Here is a 15,786-nt window from a genome sequence, read left to right on the forward strand (position 1 = left end):
ATCATTATGTAGTGTCCTTTGTCTCTTGTAATCGTCTTTATTTTAAAGTCTATTTTTTCTGATATGAGAATTGTTGCTCAAGCTTTCTTTTGATTTCCATTTGTATGGAATATCTTTTTCCATCCCCTCACTTTCAGTCTGTATGTATCCCTAGGTCTAAAGTGGGTCTCTTGTAGACAGCATCTATACGGGTCTTGTTTTTGTACCCATTCAGCCAGTCTATGTCTTTTGGTGGGAGCATTTAGTCCATTTACATTTAAGATAATTATCGATATGTATGTTCCTATTACCATTTTCTTAATTGTTTGGGTTTGTTATTGTAGCTCTTTTCCTTCTCTTGTGTTTCCTGCCTAGAGAAGTTCCTTTAGCATTTGTTGTAAAGCTGGTTTGGTGGTGCTGAATTCTCTTAGCTTTTGCTTGTCTCTAAAGGTTTTAATTTCTCTGTCAAATCTAAATGAGATCCTTGCTAGGTAGAGTAATCTTGGTTGTAGGTTTTTCCCTTTCATCACTTTAAATATGTTCTGCCACTCCCTTCTGGCTTGTAGAGTTTCTGCTGAAAGATCAGCTGTTAACCTTATGGGGATTCCCTTTTATGTTATGTGTTTCTTTTCCCTTACTGCTTTTAATATTTTTTCTTTGTATTTAATTTTTGATAGTTTGATTAATATGTGTCTTGGCGTGTTTCTCCTTGGATTTATCCTGTGTGGCATTCTCTGCACTTCCTAGACTTGATTGTCTATTTCCTTTCCCATATTAGGGAAGTTTTCAACCATAATCTCTTCAAATGTTTTCTCAGTCCTTTTTTTTTTCTCTTCTCCTTCTGGGATCCCTATAATTAGAATGTTGGTGCATTTAATGTTGTTCCAGAGGTCTCTGAGACTGTCCTCAATTCTTTTCATTCTTTATTGTGCTCTGTGGTATTTATTTCCACTATTTTATCTTCCAGGTCACTTATCCGTTCTTCTGCCTCAGTTATTCTGCTATTGATTCCTTCTAGAGAATTTTTAATTTCATTTATTGTGTTGTTCATCATTGTTTGTTTGCTCTTTAGTTCTTCTAGGTCCTTGTTAAATGTTTCTTGTATTTTCTGCATTCTGTTTCCAAGATTTTGGATCATCTTTACTATCATTACTCTGAAATCTTTTTCAGGTAGACTGGCTATTTCCTCTTCATTTGTTAGGTCTGGTGGGTTTTTACCATGCTCCTTCATCTGTTGCATAGGTCTCTGTCTTCTCATTTTGTTTAACTTACTGTGTTTGGCATCTCCTTTTCGCAGGCTGCAGGTTCGTAGTCATTCTTTTATTATTGATTTGTATTTTATTTGCACTGTGAATAGAAAATGTGTCCCAACAGTTTTTTCTTTGTGGAGGAGTTTATGGAGAATTCATTGTAGCCCAATATAGGGTCCATTTCTGTAATATTCCAAGGGCACTTGTGAAGAAGGTGCTGTTCCTTGTTTGAAGGTTACAGAGTTTCATATAACATATACACACTCATAGTATCTTACAGATCCACTTTATTTACTTTTGACTTCAGATTATTATATTTTTCTCCAACTCTTATGTTTTTTGGGGTTTTTAAATTTTATTTATTTATTTTTGGCTGCATTGGGTCTTCGTTGTTGCATGTGGGCTTTCTCTAGTTGCGGCGAGCTGGGGCTATTCTTCGTTGCAGTGCACGGACTTCTCATTTTGGTGGCTTCTCTTGTTGCAGAGCATGGGCTCTAGGTGCACGGGCTTCAGTAGTAGTGGCTCACGGGCTCTAGAGCACAAGCTTAGTAGTTGTGGTGCACGGGCTTAGTTGCTCCGCGGCATGTGGGATCTTCCTGGACCAGGGCTCAAACCCGTGTCCCCTGCATTGGCAGGTGAATTCTTAACCACTGTGCTAAAATTAGTTTATTTTGTCTGTTTCAGTGCTTTGGGGCCAAATGTATCATAACTGTCATATCTTCATTTTGGAATGTGCACGTCATCCATTTTTTAAATGTCATCTTTGGATTTGAGATTTTGTTTTGTCTCATTGGGTCCCTAGTAACTGAATTATCATTTTGAAAGCACTAAAACTAGCAGTGACAACACCTGAGGAAAAGATAGTAAAAGAGGGTTTTTCAACAAAACTTTTATTTCTTACTCAAGGTCCTATTGAATAATAATCCAATATTATACACAGTAATGATACATCCATTTGGTAATGAGGTTTCCACTTTTACTATTTTTCAAAAGTCTGAACCATTTAAAGGCTTATCCAAGGTCAAGATCCATGAGCACAATGTGGTAAGAGCTTCCAAAGGGAGAAGGTACCTCATCTTTCTCTTTTACCTGGGTGATTGATAGTGATGAGATCCAATCACAATACGTTTTGTTATCCTCATTTGGGACGCTGCGAAGCAAATTCTATTCTCCAACAGAAACATTCTACTGTAATATGTAAACCTAATTTTCCAGAGTGAGAGAGATTAGACCTTTGTTGGACAAGGCACACTCCCTTTTCCTGCCCTCATTGTAACAAGTCTGAATTATACCTTGGGATAGAAAACTGAGCTTTACAGGGCCACATTTCTGTTCTATTAGTGTCAGTTTATCAGCTCCATCTCTTTCCAGGTGCAAGAGGAAATGTTTCTTGGTAGCAGTCCAGAGGACTCTTGTACTGAAAAAAAAAGAATCATCAAGAGTCTGCTGTGATATTATAACATCCAAGGATCTGATATTAGTATTAAAACTCCTTTTTTTTGTGGTTTGCATTTGCCTTCACCAGTAGCTCTCAAACCCTGGCTGCACACTGGGATCACCCAGAAGCTTTTAGAACCTCTGATGCCCTGGGTGTACTCCACCAAATAAATAGGAATCTTTGGGGCCTGGGCATTGGTAAATTGTAACACTCTTCTAATCTGAAGTCTGAGCTATCTTGGCCCATTTCGTTATTCTTGACTATTCTGAGTCACTTTAAGTTGTGTGTCTTTTCCCAAAATGAGGGTTATATTTTTCTAAGACAGATAAACCTGTATACATTTGCTATCATAAATGATGTTTTGTCTTTTTCCCCCCTTTTTAGCATCTTACTTTACGTTTCCCCTCTTTTTGATTCCTTCTTGTTTCCTTTGAATTCCATTTTTTTTCTAAATTGACTGCTTTTGCTTTTTCCCCTTTGGTAATTTTGAAGATAAGCTACTTTATAGTCTATTACTAATTATACTTAACATCTTTAAAGACACACTCTAACCTATATTTCTCTAATTGACCACAGAAACTATGTAACAGAATTTCTTACAAAATGAGGAAATTAGCCTATCTCCTTGCTTCAACTTTATACTTTACATCAGAATAATCTGCAATATTTTACCGTGGGATTTAGGCAGGAGTGATATCTTTTATCTTCTCTTCCAACAAATATTTGTTACACTTGCAGTCTGTTTTCTAACTATGTTTACAGCAATTATTTAGATTCTTTACTATATTGTTTATTTGCTTATCACCAATCTTTTTTCATTTTTTATTAAGCATAACTTTCTCATACTTGAGTTCTGCATTTTGATTCATCTCTTGGTCGGGTTGATAACATCTTGGAGTATTTCTTTAGTGTTGTATGGATAATATACTTTTTGAGATCTTTGATACTGGAAGAGGTTTCTGTTGTCTTTGTTCTTTGACAGTTTGGCTGGGTCATATGCTTTTCTACTCTAAATTATTTAGGGACAGATCTGTACTGTGTCTAAGAGACATACATTGAGGATCACAGCATAGTATTTTTTCCATGTTTCCAGAGCTAACACAGACTTTGGTCAGTTCTTTTGGTTGGGGTTTGGAATGGGATGGGGATGTGAGGCACACGTATCCATGTCACCATCTCTTCAGATGGTATCAACCATTAAATGCTCATTGATTCATTCAGCAAATATTGATTGAGCACCAACAATGTACCAGGCATTGTGGGAGCCATAGGGATTCAGAGAAATCAAACAGACAAGATTTCTGCCCTCGTGGATTACATGTGTGTGTGCTGGGGAGAGGGAGGGAGAGACCATAAACAAGCCAGTGAACAAGGTAATTTTAGAGAGTGATAGGTAGATCTGCCATGTATAGCTACTCAAAATGTTGCCCCTGGAGCTTTACAACATGGCAACTCTGGAGAAAGGGTATAAAGAAAAAAATGTGACAGAGTGATGGAGTCAGGGTGGGAACTCAGGTGATGTTAATTAAATTCTCTGCAGTAAATCCATTTGTTCTCATGCTTTCAGTGCCTTTGAAATCATAGAGCTTTTCTTTGTCTTTGGTCCGCCTTGGTGTTGTTCTGCTGGTAGACAGGCCATGTGGTTTTTCCCCTTCTGTCTTCAAGGTAGTGGTCTTTGTTGGTTTCAGATTCCTCATTATTTGTATTATGCTCCCAGCTGGACTACCACAAAGCCATAGATGGGATAGCTGTGTGGGGGCATCTGTGTCCAGCCTAGAACCTCCAGTTCAGGGCTATTATAATGCTTGGGGTTAACAGATGAATCTTTAACAGATTCTAAGAACACCCCCAAGGACTCCACTATTAGACTTTGTGAGCAATACTGTTCTCATACTGGGAGACGGTGTTGCTGGGTGGCTAAGGGCTTGGCCCGTGGAGTCAGGTGGATTTGAATTTGCATGGATTTGCGTGGATTTGAACTTGCTGCTAACATCTACTGGCCGCGCAGCCCTAGCAAGCTACTTAATCTCTGTGTGCCGCAGTGTCTTCATTTTTAAATGGGGTTAATAACAGTACCTACCTCATGCCGTTTTTGTGACAGTTAAATTGAGTAATTGATGAAAGTGCTTAGAACAGTGCCTGTACTTAGTAAACGCCCAATAATATACAATGGTAATTACTATTAACTATACCTTGTGTTGCCTAAAAGCTTTTTCATGTCCTTCTCTCCCCTTGACTCAAACTTTCAATACTTATAAAATACAGAGATTATAGGGATGAGACTGATTGTGTCCTCGGGACCGGGTTCACTTTGCTGAATTTGATGGGAGGGCTTTGAGTAGCAGATTGAAAAAGTAATACCTAATACAGAAAAGGGGAAGGTGGGTAGAGTCAGGCAGAGGAAAGAGACACTCAGCGGAAGGAATCACCAATCCCTTTGTTTTGTGTTTTTATTTTTTTCTTTTGCAAACATGATTTTATTATTATTTTTCACCTTAGCTTCATTATAATTAATAAGTCAAATATTAGACTTTAATTTCAATATAATACCAAACATCACTATAAATGTTATAAAGGCACTTAAATGTTTGTCCATATTCATTTCTACCTTCTTTACACTTTTATATATTAAAAAGTGTTTCAATGAGCCTATATCATTTTTGCCGTCAGAAAAATTAAATATTGCTTTCATTTTGAAAAACTATCACCCCCAAACCTTTTACTCTAATACAATTTTTATTTGGGGGCTCCTGTCCAGTCTTTACCCATATATGAGTAAATATTTAATAGCTCTAATCCAAAGCATGCATATAATTTTATGAGGTACAGTTTTACTTTAAAATGTTTAACATTCTTCTTTCTACAGGGTCATATTTATCACTTTAATGATTGTGTTCAAACCGCACCACATTAAAGGCTATAAGTTACCTCGCATTATTGGGCTGGCATGTAGGTTGTTCACAGTTTTTCCTCTGTAATAAAATTATGTCCCTGTAAACATCTTTGTCCACGTGGCTCTTTTTCTTTTGAGTTAATTCCTAGAGATTACTGAGTCAGAATATTTGTAGAGTGTTGTGGCCGCTGGTAAGAATGCATACACTCCCTTCCAAAAGGATTATATCAGCTTTACTGTGTAACTGGCCATAAATACATATGAGTTTTCATGAAGCCTCAACAGTATGGGTTGTTTATTTTTATTTTTTTTCTAGTGAAACGGACTGTGTTTTCATATCAATCCTATTTTCTCTCGTATGCATCCCCTGAGCATACAGTTTTGTCATCTTGGTGGCGTTCTTATACAATTATAAAAGCTCTAATTCAATATTGATAGCTGTCTTTTGGCATATTTGTTGCAATTTTTTTTCATTCTGTTATTTTTCTTTTTAATTTTGGTTTAGTGTTTGTTTTTCCATTTATAGCACTTTGCTATGCCTCAGCCTTGTTCCAGGGTCTGTTAGTTACTGGCATGGAAAGGGTTGAAAATAAAGATTTTCAGAAGATCCTTGGAATGCATGCAGGGCCTCAAGATAAGGCGCTGTCACCTCTCTCCCCCAGTTTCTTCCAAAGCTCTGGGCTCTGAAAGATGGTGCCTACCTAGCGCCTCCTTAGCATAGTTTTGTAGCTTCGAGGCTGGCAGAATCCCCAGGGGCACGCCTATCATTTCCCCACTAAAAATGTTTAAAAGATAGAAATGGACTTGGAATATCTCCACCCTGATTACCACCCAGGGGACCACCACCAGCTAAAAGGAGCCAGGCACTGGGACTACATTTAAGCTTGAATGGTGGGTTTTTTTTCCCCAACGCAAGGGACCGAGAAGCATGCAGACCCTGCCTGGGGTGGGTTCACCGAAACGGAGAGAGGGCCAGGAGAAGACCAGCTCCACCTTGTCTGTGATTTGCCAGCGGGGCCCTTCCCAACACCACGCGTGGCATGGAACCCAGCATGTCTCCCACCTAGAGCTCAGAGCCCAGCCAGTCTAGCCCAACCCTCGTGTCACCCTTTCTCTCTATTGCTCTTAGACTAAGAAATGCTCCCCCGCCAGCCCTCAGTGGCCCAGGCACAATACCAGGGATGCTCACTGACCTCCACGGCTCTTCTCTTGCAGTTTCCTGCTTCTTCAACTTCACCAGCCCCTCTGGGGTCGTCCTGTCACCTAACTACCCGGAAGACTACGGCAACCACCTCCACTGCGTCTGGCTTATCCTCGCGCGGCCCGAGAGCCGCATCCACCTGGCCTTCAATGACATTGATGTGGAGCCTCAGTTTGACTTCCTGGTCATCAAGGATGGGGCCACGGCTGAGGCCCCAGTCCTGGGCACCTTCTCGGGAAACCAACTCCCTTCCTCCATCACGAGCAGTGGCCACGTGGCCCGTCTTGAGTTCCAGACCGACCACTCCACGGGGAAGAGGGGCTTCAACATCACCTTTACTAGTGAGTCCACCCTGTGTCCTCAGCTGAGCGTCCCTCTGGGGATGTCCAGTGGAGGGGGCTCCAGCAGAGGAGTGTTGATGTGGGTGGACCAGTTCCAAAAGCCTTGCGAGGCTGCAGAGCCAGGCATGGGGCTCCAGCATGAAGGGAAAAGCGGAAAGAGTTCTTTTCTGTGGCGTCACTCGCTTTTGAGCATTTATTTCCTATGGATGTGCCACGTAATGTGAAAGGAGCCTGGAGCCTCACTTCTCCCTCCCACCCTCCCCCTCCTAGAAGGCCCAGCTAGAACCAGGAAGGGCCCAAGGGAGAGCAAGCCTTCCCCATCCTCTTCTAGCTACCGACGCCTCTCTGATGTGCTCCCCCAAGTCCTTGGACGCCTACTCACTGCCAACTTCGTGTATTCCCCGTGGGGCTGCTCACACTTTGCCAGTTCCCACTCCCGTAAGGCAAACCAGAAACAGAAATCGAGAGCAGTGTTTCTGTTTGGCTCTGAGACTCATTAGAGCCAACTCCTGGGGCATTTCCTCATGGCCCCTCTCAGGCCCACAGTCCCAAAGTCGTCACCTCCAGTTTTAGCCCTTGGCCCCTTCTCTAGAAGCAGACTGAAGCTCAGCAGTGATTACTGTCGTTTCTGTGTCTCGGCGGTTGGGCGGGGCAGAAGCTTGGAGAGTAGAAACTGCAAGCGGCAAAGGTAGCGAGAGGTGCTGTTCAGGGCGGAACCAGCTACAGACCCGGTGAACGTGGCCAATAGCAAATCTTCAGAGCTGGCTGAGGCTGGGCCCGTCTGAGCAGATTAACCAGATCCTTTCCCAGAGGCTGTTTGTGAAATGCAAGTCCCCGGTTCAAGCTCCGCCCCACGAACACAGCGCACACGCAGCGCTTGTCCCTCCCGCACTTTCTGATAGAACTGATCTCCGCCCAGCCCCCCTCCCACCCTTTGCAGAGAGGTCTTGCTTCCTTGTCCCATCTGTCCCCAGGATCTAGTCGAGCTGAAGACAATAAGTGCCAAACAGGGGTCATTGGGGACCCCAGATTCCAAGCTAAAGCCCTTGGAACACCAACACCTTCTTCGGGAGGCCGGACTTGATAGAAGCGATCCGTCTTCCCAGGGATGCCTCCTCCCGGGCACTCCTCTTCCCATCATCTGTGGGCAGGAGGAAGCAGAGCCCAGTTCTGTCTTCCCTGATCTTCCCAGTCTAGCACTGCAGCCCTGGCTTTTAGTTTATCTGTCCTCATCCCTACTCTCCCATGAGGTCATGAGCTATGGAAGGATGGGGGTATGTATTACTTACCTTTCTATGCCCTCTGCCCAGTTCAGGGTCTGGTACATGGTGAGGATCCGTAAATATTTATTGAATGGAAAGATCCATGAATGGCTAAATGCTCTTTCTTCCTCCTGGTGGGAGTGGGAAAGAGAAGGGTGAGCGCTGTCCCAGGGAAGTCCACTGATCCAGGATGGGGGAGGGCCGAGGACTCTACGGGTTCAAAGCAGGTGTGGATACACCGATGGTGGACCTGGGTCAGAAACAAATAACTCATAGTCTCCGAGGAAAACCATAGCCTAGTAGGTCCCCACTTTCCAGGAGAGGAGCAAATGCCAAATCCTCAGGAGGAAGAGGCAGAAAGCGGCAATCCCGACCTGATGAGCAAGCTCTTACCCAGCATCCCTCTCGAAGGTTCCTCCACCACTGTAAAAACGATACCCATCCAGTACGCCAGTAATCAAAAACCAGGGGCAGGCCAAGGAAGAAATGCTGACTACCACCCTAGATCCCCCCACCCAGAGATGATCCTTGCCAGTATTTGGTGAACACTATTACAGACGTTACAGGTAATTTTCCGTGCATTGATACAGATAGAGTGGGATGGATAGGTAGCAATAACTTTTAAAAATCTGAGCCCCATCCTAGACCTGATGAATCAAAATCTCTAAGGAGTGAGGCCCTAGAATCGACATTTTTTACAGGCTTCTGGGGTGATTCTGATGTAGCTAGTGAACCACAGTCCACGGGCAGGTGTTTGGGAACTAGCGTAGTCTCCCCCGCAGGACGTGCATCTCCTCAGTCACGTCCCAACTGACGATTGTCTGGGAAGAGCTGGAATTTGCCCAATGTCAGGGAGCTCGCATCCCCCCGCCCCCAAGACAGCTCTCTCCACAGTTAGAGAACACTCGGGGCTTCCCCTCACAATGACCTGAAATCTGTGTCCCTGTAACAAGGCTCAGGGATCCTGTTTCCACCTCCAGAGCTCCTTGGAGGAAACCTTCCATGTGAGTATTTTGGACAAAGATGAGAGTAGCTGCTGTTTACTCAGCACCTGCTGTGGGGGCATCCTGCGGGCATCACTGCCAACCCCGCAACAGAAACTTCCTAAGCTAAGGTCTGTCCCCTTTCACCTGCCAGGAAACAGATTGAAAAGGTGCACAGGTAGAACTGGGCAGTGTTTAAATCCTTGACTTAGAGCATTTGCTTCAAGGTATTGGACATAGCTGCATATCCCTGCTCAGTGTGTACACGTGTGTGTGTGTCTGTGTGACTGACAGGGTTTTGAATATACAAACACCTGGACTTATGGGCCCCAAGTGCCACTTTTCTTCCCACCCCGTGTTTCTAAATGTGAGGGCAAGCTCATGGTCATAAGTTCCTAATGGGGAAAGGTTGGGAGACTGATGTCTGGGCTGACTTAAGATTGCCTTTCAGAGGGAAGGGGGTCGGGGCTCAGCTCTGTGTCAGATGCTCCCTCAGCCCAGCTTCAGTAGGAAGGACCACCAGGTTTGCTTCCAGCAAGATGACCTGACAGCCTCCAGGGCTGCTTCTGTTTCTGACTGTGCGAGTGTTTCGGTCACTAGGGAATCTCAGAGGCCTCTGAAGTGGCCCATGCCCTTGCAGCCGTGGAGCCTGGTCTCCACTGGGAAGCCACCGTCCTTAAAACAGCAGGGATGCAAATAGGGCGCGGCCTCAGACTCGAGTGTGAGAACTGGGCACCCCTGTTGGAGGAAGGTTGGGAACAGGAAGAAGGAAGGGAGCACAGACTTAAGGGGCACTGACCATCCGTCAGGCGCTTACCAAGCATTCACCACTTGCAAATTCAAATCACCTTTCATGTTATTCCTATCTCGGAACGGCCCATTTTATAGGTTAGGAAACAAAGCCTCAGCAAGATTACATAGGTTGCCCAGAACCATGTAACTAATAAGAGGCAGAGCTTGATTAAACCCACAAGTGTTCTGACTCTTTCCTCCCGCCCCCCACCCGCCCCCACCACCATGGTATTAGCAATTGTCTGGGCAGAGTGAGAGGCAGCCTGACAAGGGGCGAGGAAATGAAGGGAATGGCTTCAGACAGGGTTAATTCCAGGGCACCTACTTTATGGTGCTTGGTATCTATTAGTGTCACAGGATTTAGAGCCCGGTTTTCCTGCAGCATAAATGATCCCATAGCTATCTGAAGGTGGGGACGCATAGAATGGATTTGACATTAAGGACACAGATCTGCTCCTTAACCACGTTGAGCGTCAGTTTCCTCATTTGTAAACTGGGGTAATAATACCTACGTCACAGAATCATTATTTGGTGTAAATGAGCCAGCAGGAGAAACAGCCCGCTGCCTGATCTATAAATATGCTTTAGAATGAAGTTGGATTAGGTGCTCAAGAAGGCAGGAGATAAGTTTAACAAGTACCTGCTTTGTGCCCAGTGTGGTTCTAGGATATGTAGCTCTCCCCGCAGCATGCCAGGCTCTTGGGGAAGTGGGGGAGGTCTAGGATAGACCATGATAATGAAGCTTATTTTCTTTGGGGGTCCATCTGCACGCCAGCTCTGTCTAATCCCATCCTTGACCCGTATCCACACAGCTTTTCGACACAATGAGTGTCCAGATCCGGGCGTTCCAGTAAACGGCAAACGGTTTGGTGACAGCCTCCAGCTGGGAAGCTCCATCTCCTTCCTCTGCGATGAAGGCTTCCTCGGGACTCAGGGTTCAGAGACCATCACCTGCATCCTGAAGGAGGGCAGCGTGGTCTGGAACAGTGCCGTGCTGCGGTGTGAAGGTGCGTGCCTGCCGGGCCAGGGGCCGAGGCTGTCAGCCAGAGAGGCCGAGGAGGGGGACCGAGTGGCCCAAACCCCAGTCGTCCTCTTCTCCCAGGACATGGGACCACCCTCTCACCATCACGCCGGAATGGCCGGGGCTTTATAGAACCACAATGCACAGAAATTTGAATTATAACCAGAGATTAAACAGGAGAAACGCTGGTTCTAGACTGTCAGGCATCAAAAACACTCTTCTTTCAACTGGGAACGCTCTCAGTATCACAGCCATTAGGAGCCCCGCTCCCAGCTCCTGCACAGGGGAGCTCCATCAGCCTGAAGCGGTGTTGGCAGAGCTGTGAGTCTGCGTGTCTTTCAAGCTGCCTGCCACTCTTTCCTTCTCCACATGCTAATTTACCCCGATTCCCTGGGACATCTCCCAGGCTTGGCCTTGGTGTCCCTGTTAAATGCTGCCTTGATAATCCTTGCAGTGAATCTCCAGGAGACCAGGGGCAGACCAGCCAGAAAAAAGACACAGCTTGAAGCAAGCACAGGGGTTGTTATGGTGTCTCCTCGGTCCTGCCTTGCCACGTAGACAGGTTTTGACTCAGTTTCAGAGGCTAGCCATCTGGTCCCCCCAACTGCAGGCATGGAAAACACAAATTAAGCTTCTTAAGGGCAGGAATTATGTAAAACTTGTGCACCAAGCACAATGCCTGGCACAGAACAGGCCCTCGATAAATACTTGTGAATAATGGGTGGAAAGTGAGTCTCCCACAGACCCCTTGAAGGCAGTGACAGTGGAGGCAAGGGCTGCAGTTCCCTGCTTCTGGGACCCAGAAAGCGCCTTCCTCTTACCTCGCGTGATGGACAGAGGGTAGCGACCTAAGGGACCTCTCCATACGCAGTCCCCAGACCCAAATCCAAGCACCCCGGCCAGCAAGGGGGAAGGACAGGAGAGCAGAGCAGCGAGGGGGGCGTGCCTCGGGGCGACTGCTGCCCCAGAGCTGACAGGCAGGGGGAGCGGGGAGGAGAGACCACCAAGGGCACAGGGTCCAAGGCAGAGAGAGTGGCGTCAAGGTGGGCCGTCGAGTCAGAGGGACCTGGGCTGGAATCCTGGCGAGTCGCCTTTTTCCCTCTGAGCCTCTGGTTTGTTTGTTTTTCTTCAGCTAAAAAACAAGCGGGGAGATAATAATAAGATGCACATGTAAAGGGCACTGCCTGGCAGAGAGTGAGTTCCTAGCATAAGTGTTAGCCATGCTCTTGCTGGTGTGTAAGCTCCGTGAGGTTAGGGAGTCTTCCTTGGGCTCGTACCCCCACAGCTGGCATATTGCTTGATGCCTGCTAGATGCTCAGTCAGTACTGGTTGATCAATCACTGAATGAATGAATGAATGAATGAATGAATGACTTTTTAACTAGGTTAGAGCCTCCCTCATGGCCTCCAGAGCCCTGACTCTCACCAGACTGCGTTTTGTCTCCTCCCTGAAACTTACCCGCTGAGTCGCCGGGGCCAAGTGACTTGATTTCTGTGTGCCTCAGCTGCCCCATCTGTAAAGTGCAGTTCGTAATGGGAGCCCCCTCACAGGGTGGTCGGGAGCAAGCCCCGCTCCTGGAGCGGCGCCTGGCAGAGGGGCAGCGCTCACTCAGTGTTGGCTGCGAGCATGATATTCACCTGATTTTAACCATTCCTGACACCATCAGATGCATATTGGTCCACTTCGGGGGATCATGTGGTGGGTTCATCCTTCCAGGTGCCTGCTCCAGTCGTGACACAAACAGGCGTCTTCCTGCCCTCCACGGTCACACAACCACGTCCACACAACCTCCCCTGCTGTTTTTACCCAGCAGAGCGAGCACTTTTGGAAACAGCATAAGCTTTGGTGTCAGGGAACCGTGAAACTCCTGTCTCTGCCCCCTCCCAGTTGTGGACCCGATGGGTTGGGTAGCTCCCTTGTCGACAGCAGGGGCATAACCACTCGTGTCTGATGGGGTTGTTTGGGGGTGAGGCAGAGCCCAGGGTCTGGGGGCTTGTCGGTCAGTGGTCTCACCTTTCCTACAAGCTGGGCCCCCCATTCTCCCTCATGCTCGTCAACCTCCTCTGACTTCTTTGGTTTTCCTCGTGGCCCATCTCATCCAGGACATCTTCCCTGCTGTCTCCCACTCACCTGATCTCTCCTGCCTCCTGGATCCCTTGCTCTATGGGCCACCGCCGGACCACCCTATCAGATATTTGGTGTCACCATGGCTATGTTTTTCTTTACCAGGTCCACGATTCTTGGCCCTATCTCCCAACCAAGACTATAGGACTTCCGGGGGCAGAAGCCCAGACCACAGTGCCCCTGAGCCTGCGGGGGCTCAGTCCCAGTGCAGGTGACCCCCCTGAGAGGGATCACGACTTGGTAACTACAGAACCCTCCTCCACTTTTCTGAATCAGGTGCTCCTAGACCATAGTTCTGCCGGTGCAGTGAACCACTCCAGACCATGAGTGAATGTGCCAGAGAACTCGACCTTCATTAAAGGACCTTAAAGCGGTTCACTGCTTCATAGGCTGAGTCTTAATTTTGAAATTGGAGCCGTCTCATTCGTTCTGTCCCTGGAGGGGAAAATGCTTAGGTTGGGGGACAGTGGACAACCAGAAATAAGGGGGCAGCCTGTTGGAGAGATGCTGACTTGGCACAAGGGGAGTCTGCTCAGTCTTCTTAGAATGATGGGCATTTGATACCAACCTGGTTTCCGGAGACCTGGGGAGCAGCAGGTTAGAGAGCCAGAGTGAGAGCCGGACGCCACCTAGGGTGGCCAATTCTGGACTTGAAACCGTAGAGCAGACAGAGTAAGAAGCTCCTGGCATCTGGCCCCTCCTTGGCCCCTTTCCCTCCTGGGTTGAGCCTTGGAAGAACACTGCTTTGTAATCAGCATCTTTGTCTTTCCATTTTTTCTAGTTTTGTTTTTGATTAAGTATCCCCACCTTGTGGACAATTAAATGTGGAAGCTAATGGTCTTTTAAAAAGTCTTTTAATATATGCTAAAAGCCTCTTAGCTTTTGAGAGGCTATAAGAGGACAAGGGAGAAAATGGCTTCTTCTCCTAAATTTAGAAAGAAGGATGATCATCTAGCTGATCTAAAGCAGAAGTCGGCAAACTTCTTCTTAAAGGGCTAGCTAGGAAGTGCTTTCAGCTTTGAGGGCCCTAAGATCTCCCCTCAACTCTGCCATCGTTATGCAAAAACAGCTTTGACCAAACAGAAATGAATGGGTCGGATTTGGCCCCCGGGCTGTAGTTTGCTGACCCCTGATCTACAGAACAGAGGACATAAGAGATCCATATGTTTAAAATCAGAAATTTCCTAAGAAAAACTTCCAAGAAGTGAAACAGCTACAAAGGAACGCAGGGTTCTCACCCCCGCGTTCATCTCTTCCTTGTCTCTTTTAAGGAAGAACGAACTAATTATACATCACTATGGTAGGTGGTTTACAGGTGTCACCTCATTTCAGCCAGGTACCAGTCTAGGTAGCAGGTGTTGTTATTGTCCCATGAAAGCACAGAGAAGCTAAGTCACTTGCCCAGGGTCCTCCCAGCTTGTAAGTGACAGAACCAGAATCCAAACCCAGGCTCTTGGCTACCCCGTTACTGTATTTTTCTTGAATTATATCACTAGAGAGAATATAATTTCAAACATATTTGTAAAAGACTTAAAAGCATCCACAAATAGGATGACAAGCAGGTTTTCTACTTTCCATATCCCAGTAGAGAATTAAAACGAAAGGAAACATGTTGCCTGTCACAAAAGACAAAGGAAACAGGACACCACGTGGAAGCATCAGAAATGGACAGCATAAAACAAAATGACAGCAGTAAGACAAACGTATCAGTTATGATAATAAAGGTAATTACATTCCCTATTAGAAGACAAAGACTCTCAAACTGGGTTTAAAAAAATATGCTGTTTAAAAGAAATACATGGGAAAAAAGGAGATAAATTATCTACAGTGAGTATGTATTTTCATTTTTAAAGTAATACTTGGTAGTTGTAAAAAACGTAAGCAATGCACAAGTGCAATAAAGCTAAGGTGGAAATATTCATTTCCTAATCCCACTCCCCAGAGAAAAATGGCGTAACGCTTTGGTGTGGACACGTCCACATTTTGTTCTCTCTGTATGTAAAATAAATGTGTTATTTTTATAGTTTTTTAAAAAGTCTTCCAAAAAAGAAAGGTCAGTTCTCCCCACTCCCACAAAGAGGAGTCTAAGTGATGGTGGTAGCTCATTTAGGCCTCTGAGGAAGGGTAGTTACTGAGTTTCTAACATTATTTCATTTAATCTTCTTGTCACTCTTGTGAGAAAGATGATTATGCTCTATGCATGAGAAATCTGCAAACCAGCAAGGTGAATTGACTTGCCTGCGATTACCCAGCTAGTAATAATTGAGCACTTACTATGTGCTAAATACTAGGCCAACTGCTTTACATGCAGTGTCGTATTACATCTTCATGATGACCCTACAGGGAAGGTACTGTTATGATCCTCACTTCACAGATAAGGAAACTGAAGCACAGAGTGGTTAAGTAACTTGACCAAGATCACACAGCTAAGTGAACGGGAGAGTCCGGATTCAAATCCAGATATTTTGATACCAAACGATCACTTTGAACCACGAAATGCGG

The 15,786-nt window shown here is 45.6% G+C and overlaps 1 protein-coding gene across 1 annotated transcript in view; it reads left to right on the forward strand.

Annotated features, from left to right (window-relative positions):
* Window positions 1-15,786, forward strand: part of CSMD2 (CUB and Sushi multiple domains 2) — a gene marked incomplete at both ends in the record, with an annotated part of 666,759 nt that overhangs the window by 409,514 nt on the left and 241,459 nt on the right. The window contains 2 exon segments of the mRNA XM_082658204.1: window positions 6,776-7,102; window positions 10,952-11,146. Coding sequence (XP_082514330.1) covers window positions 6,776-7,102; window positions 10,952-11,146 — 522 coding nt within the window.

This window comes from Grampus griseus (assembly GCF_964374135.1).
Source record: "Grampus griseus genome assembly, chromosome: 1".
Classification (NCBI taxonomy): domain Eukaryota; kingdom Metazoa; phylum Chordata; class Mammalia; order Artiodactyla; family Delphinidae; genus Grampus; species Grampus griseus.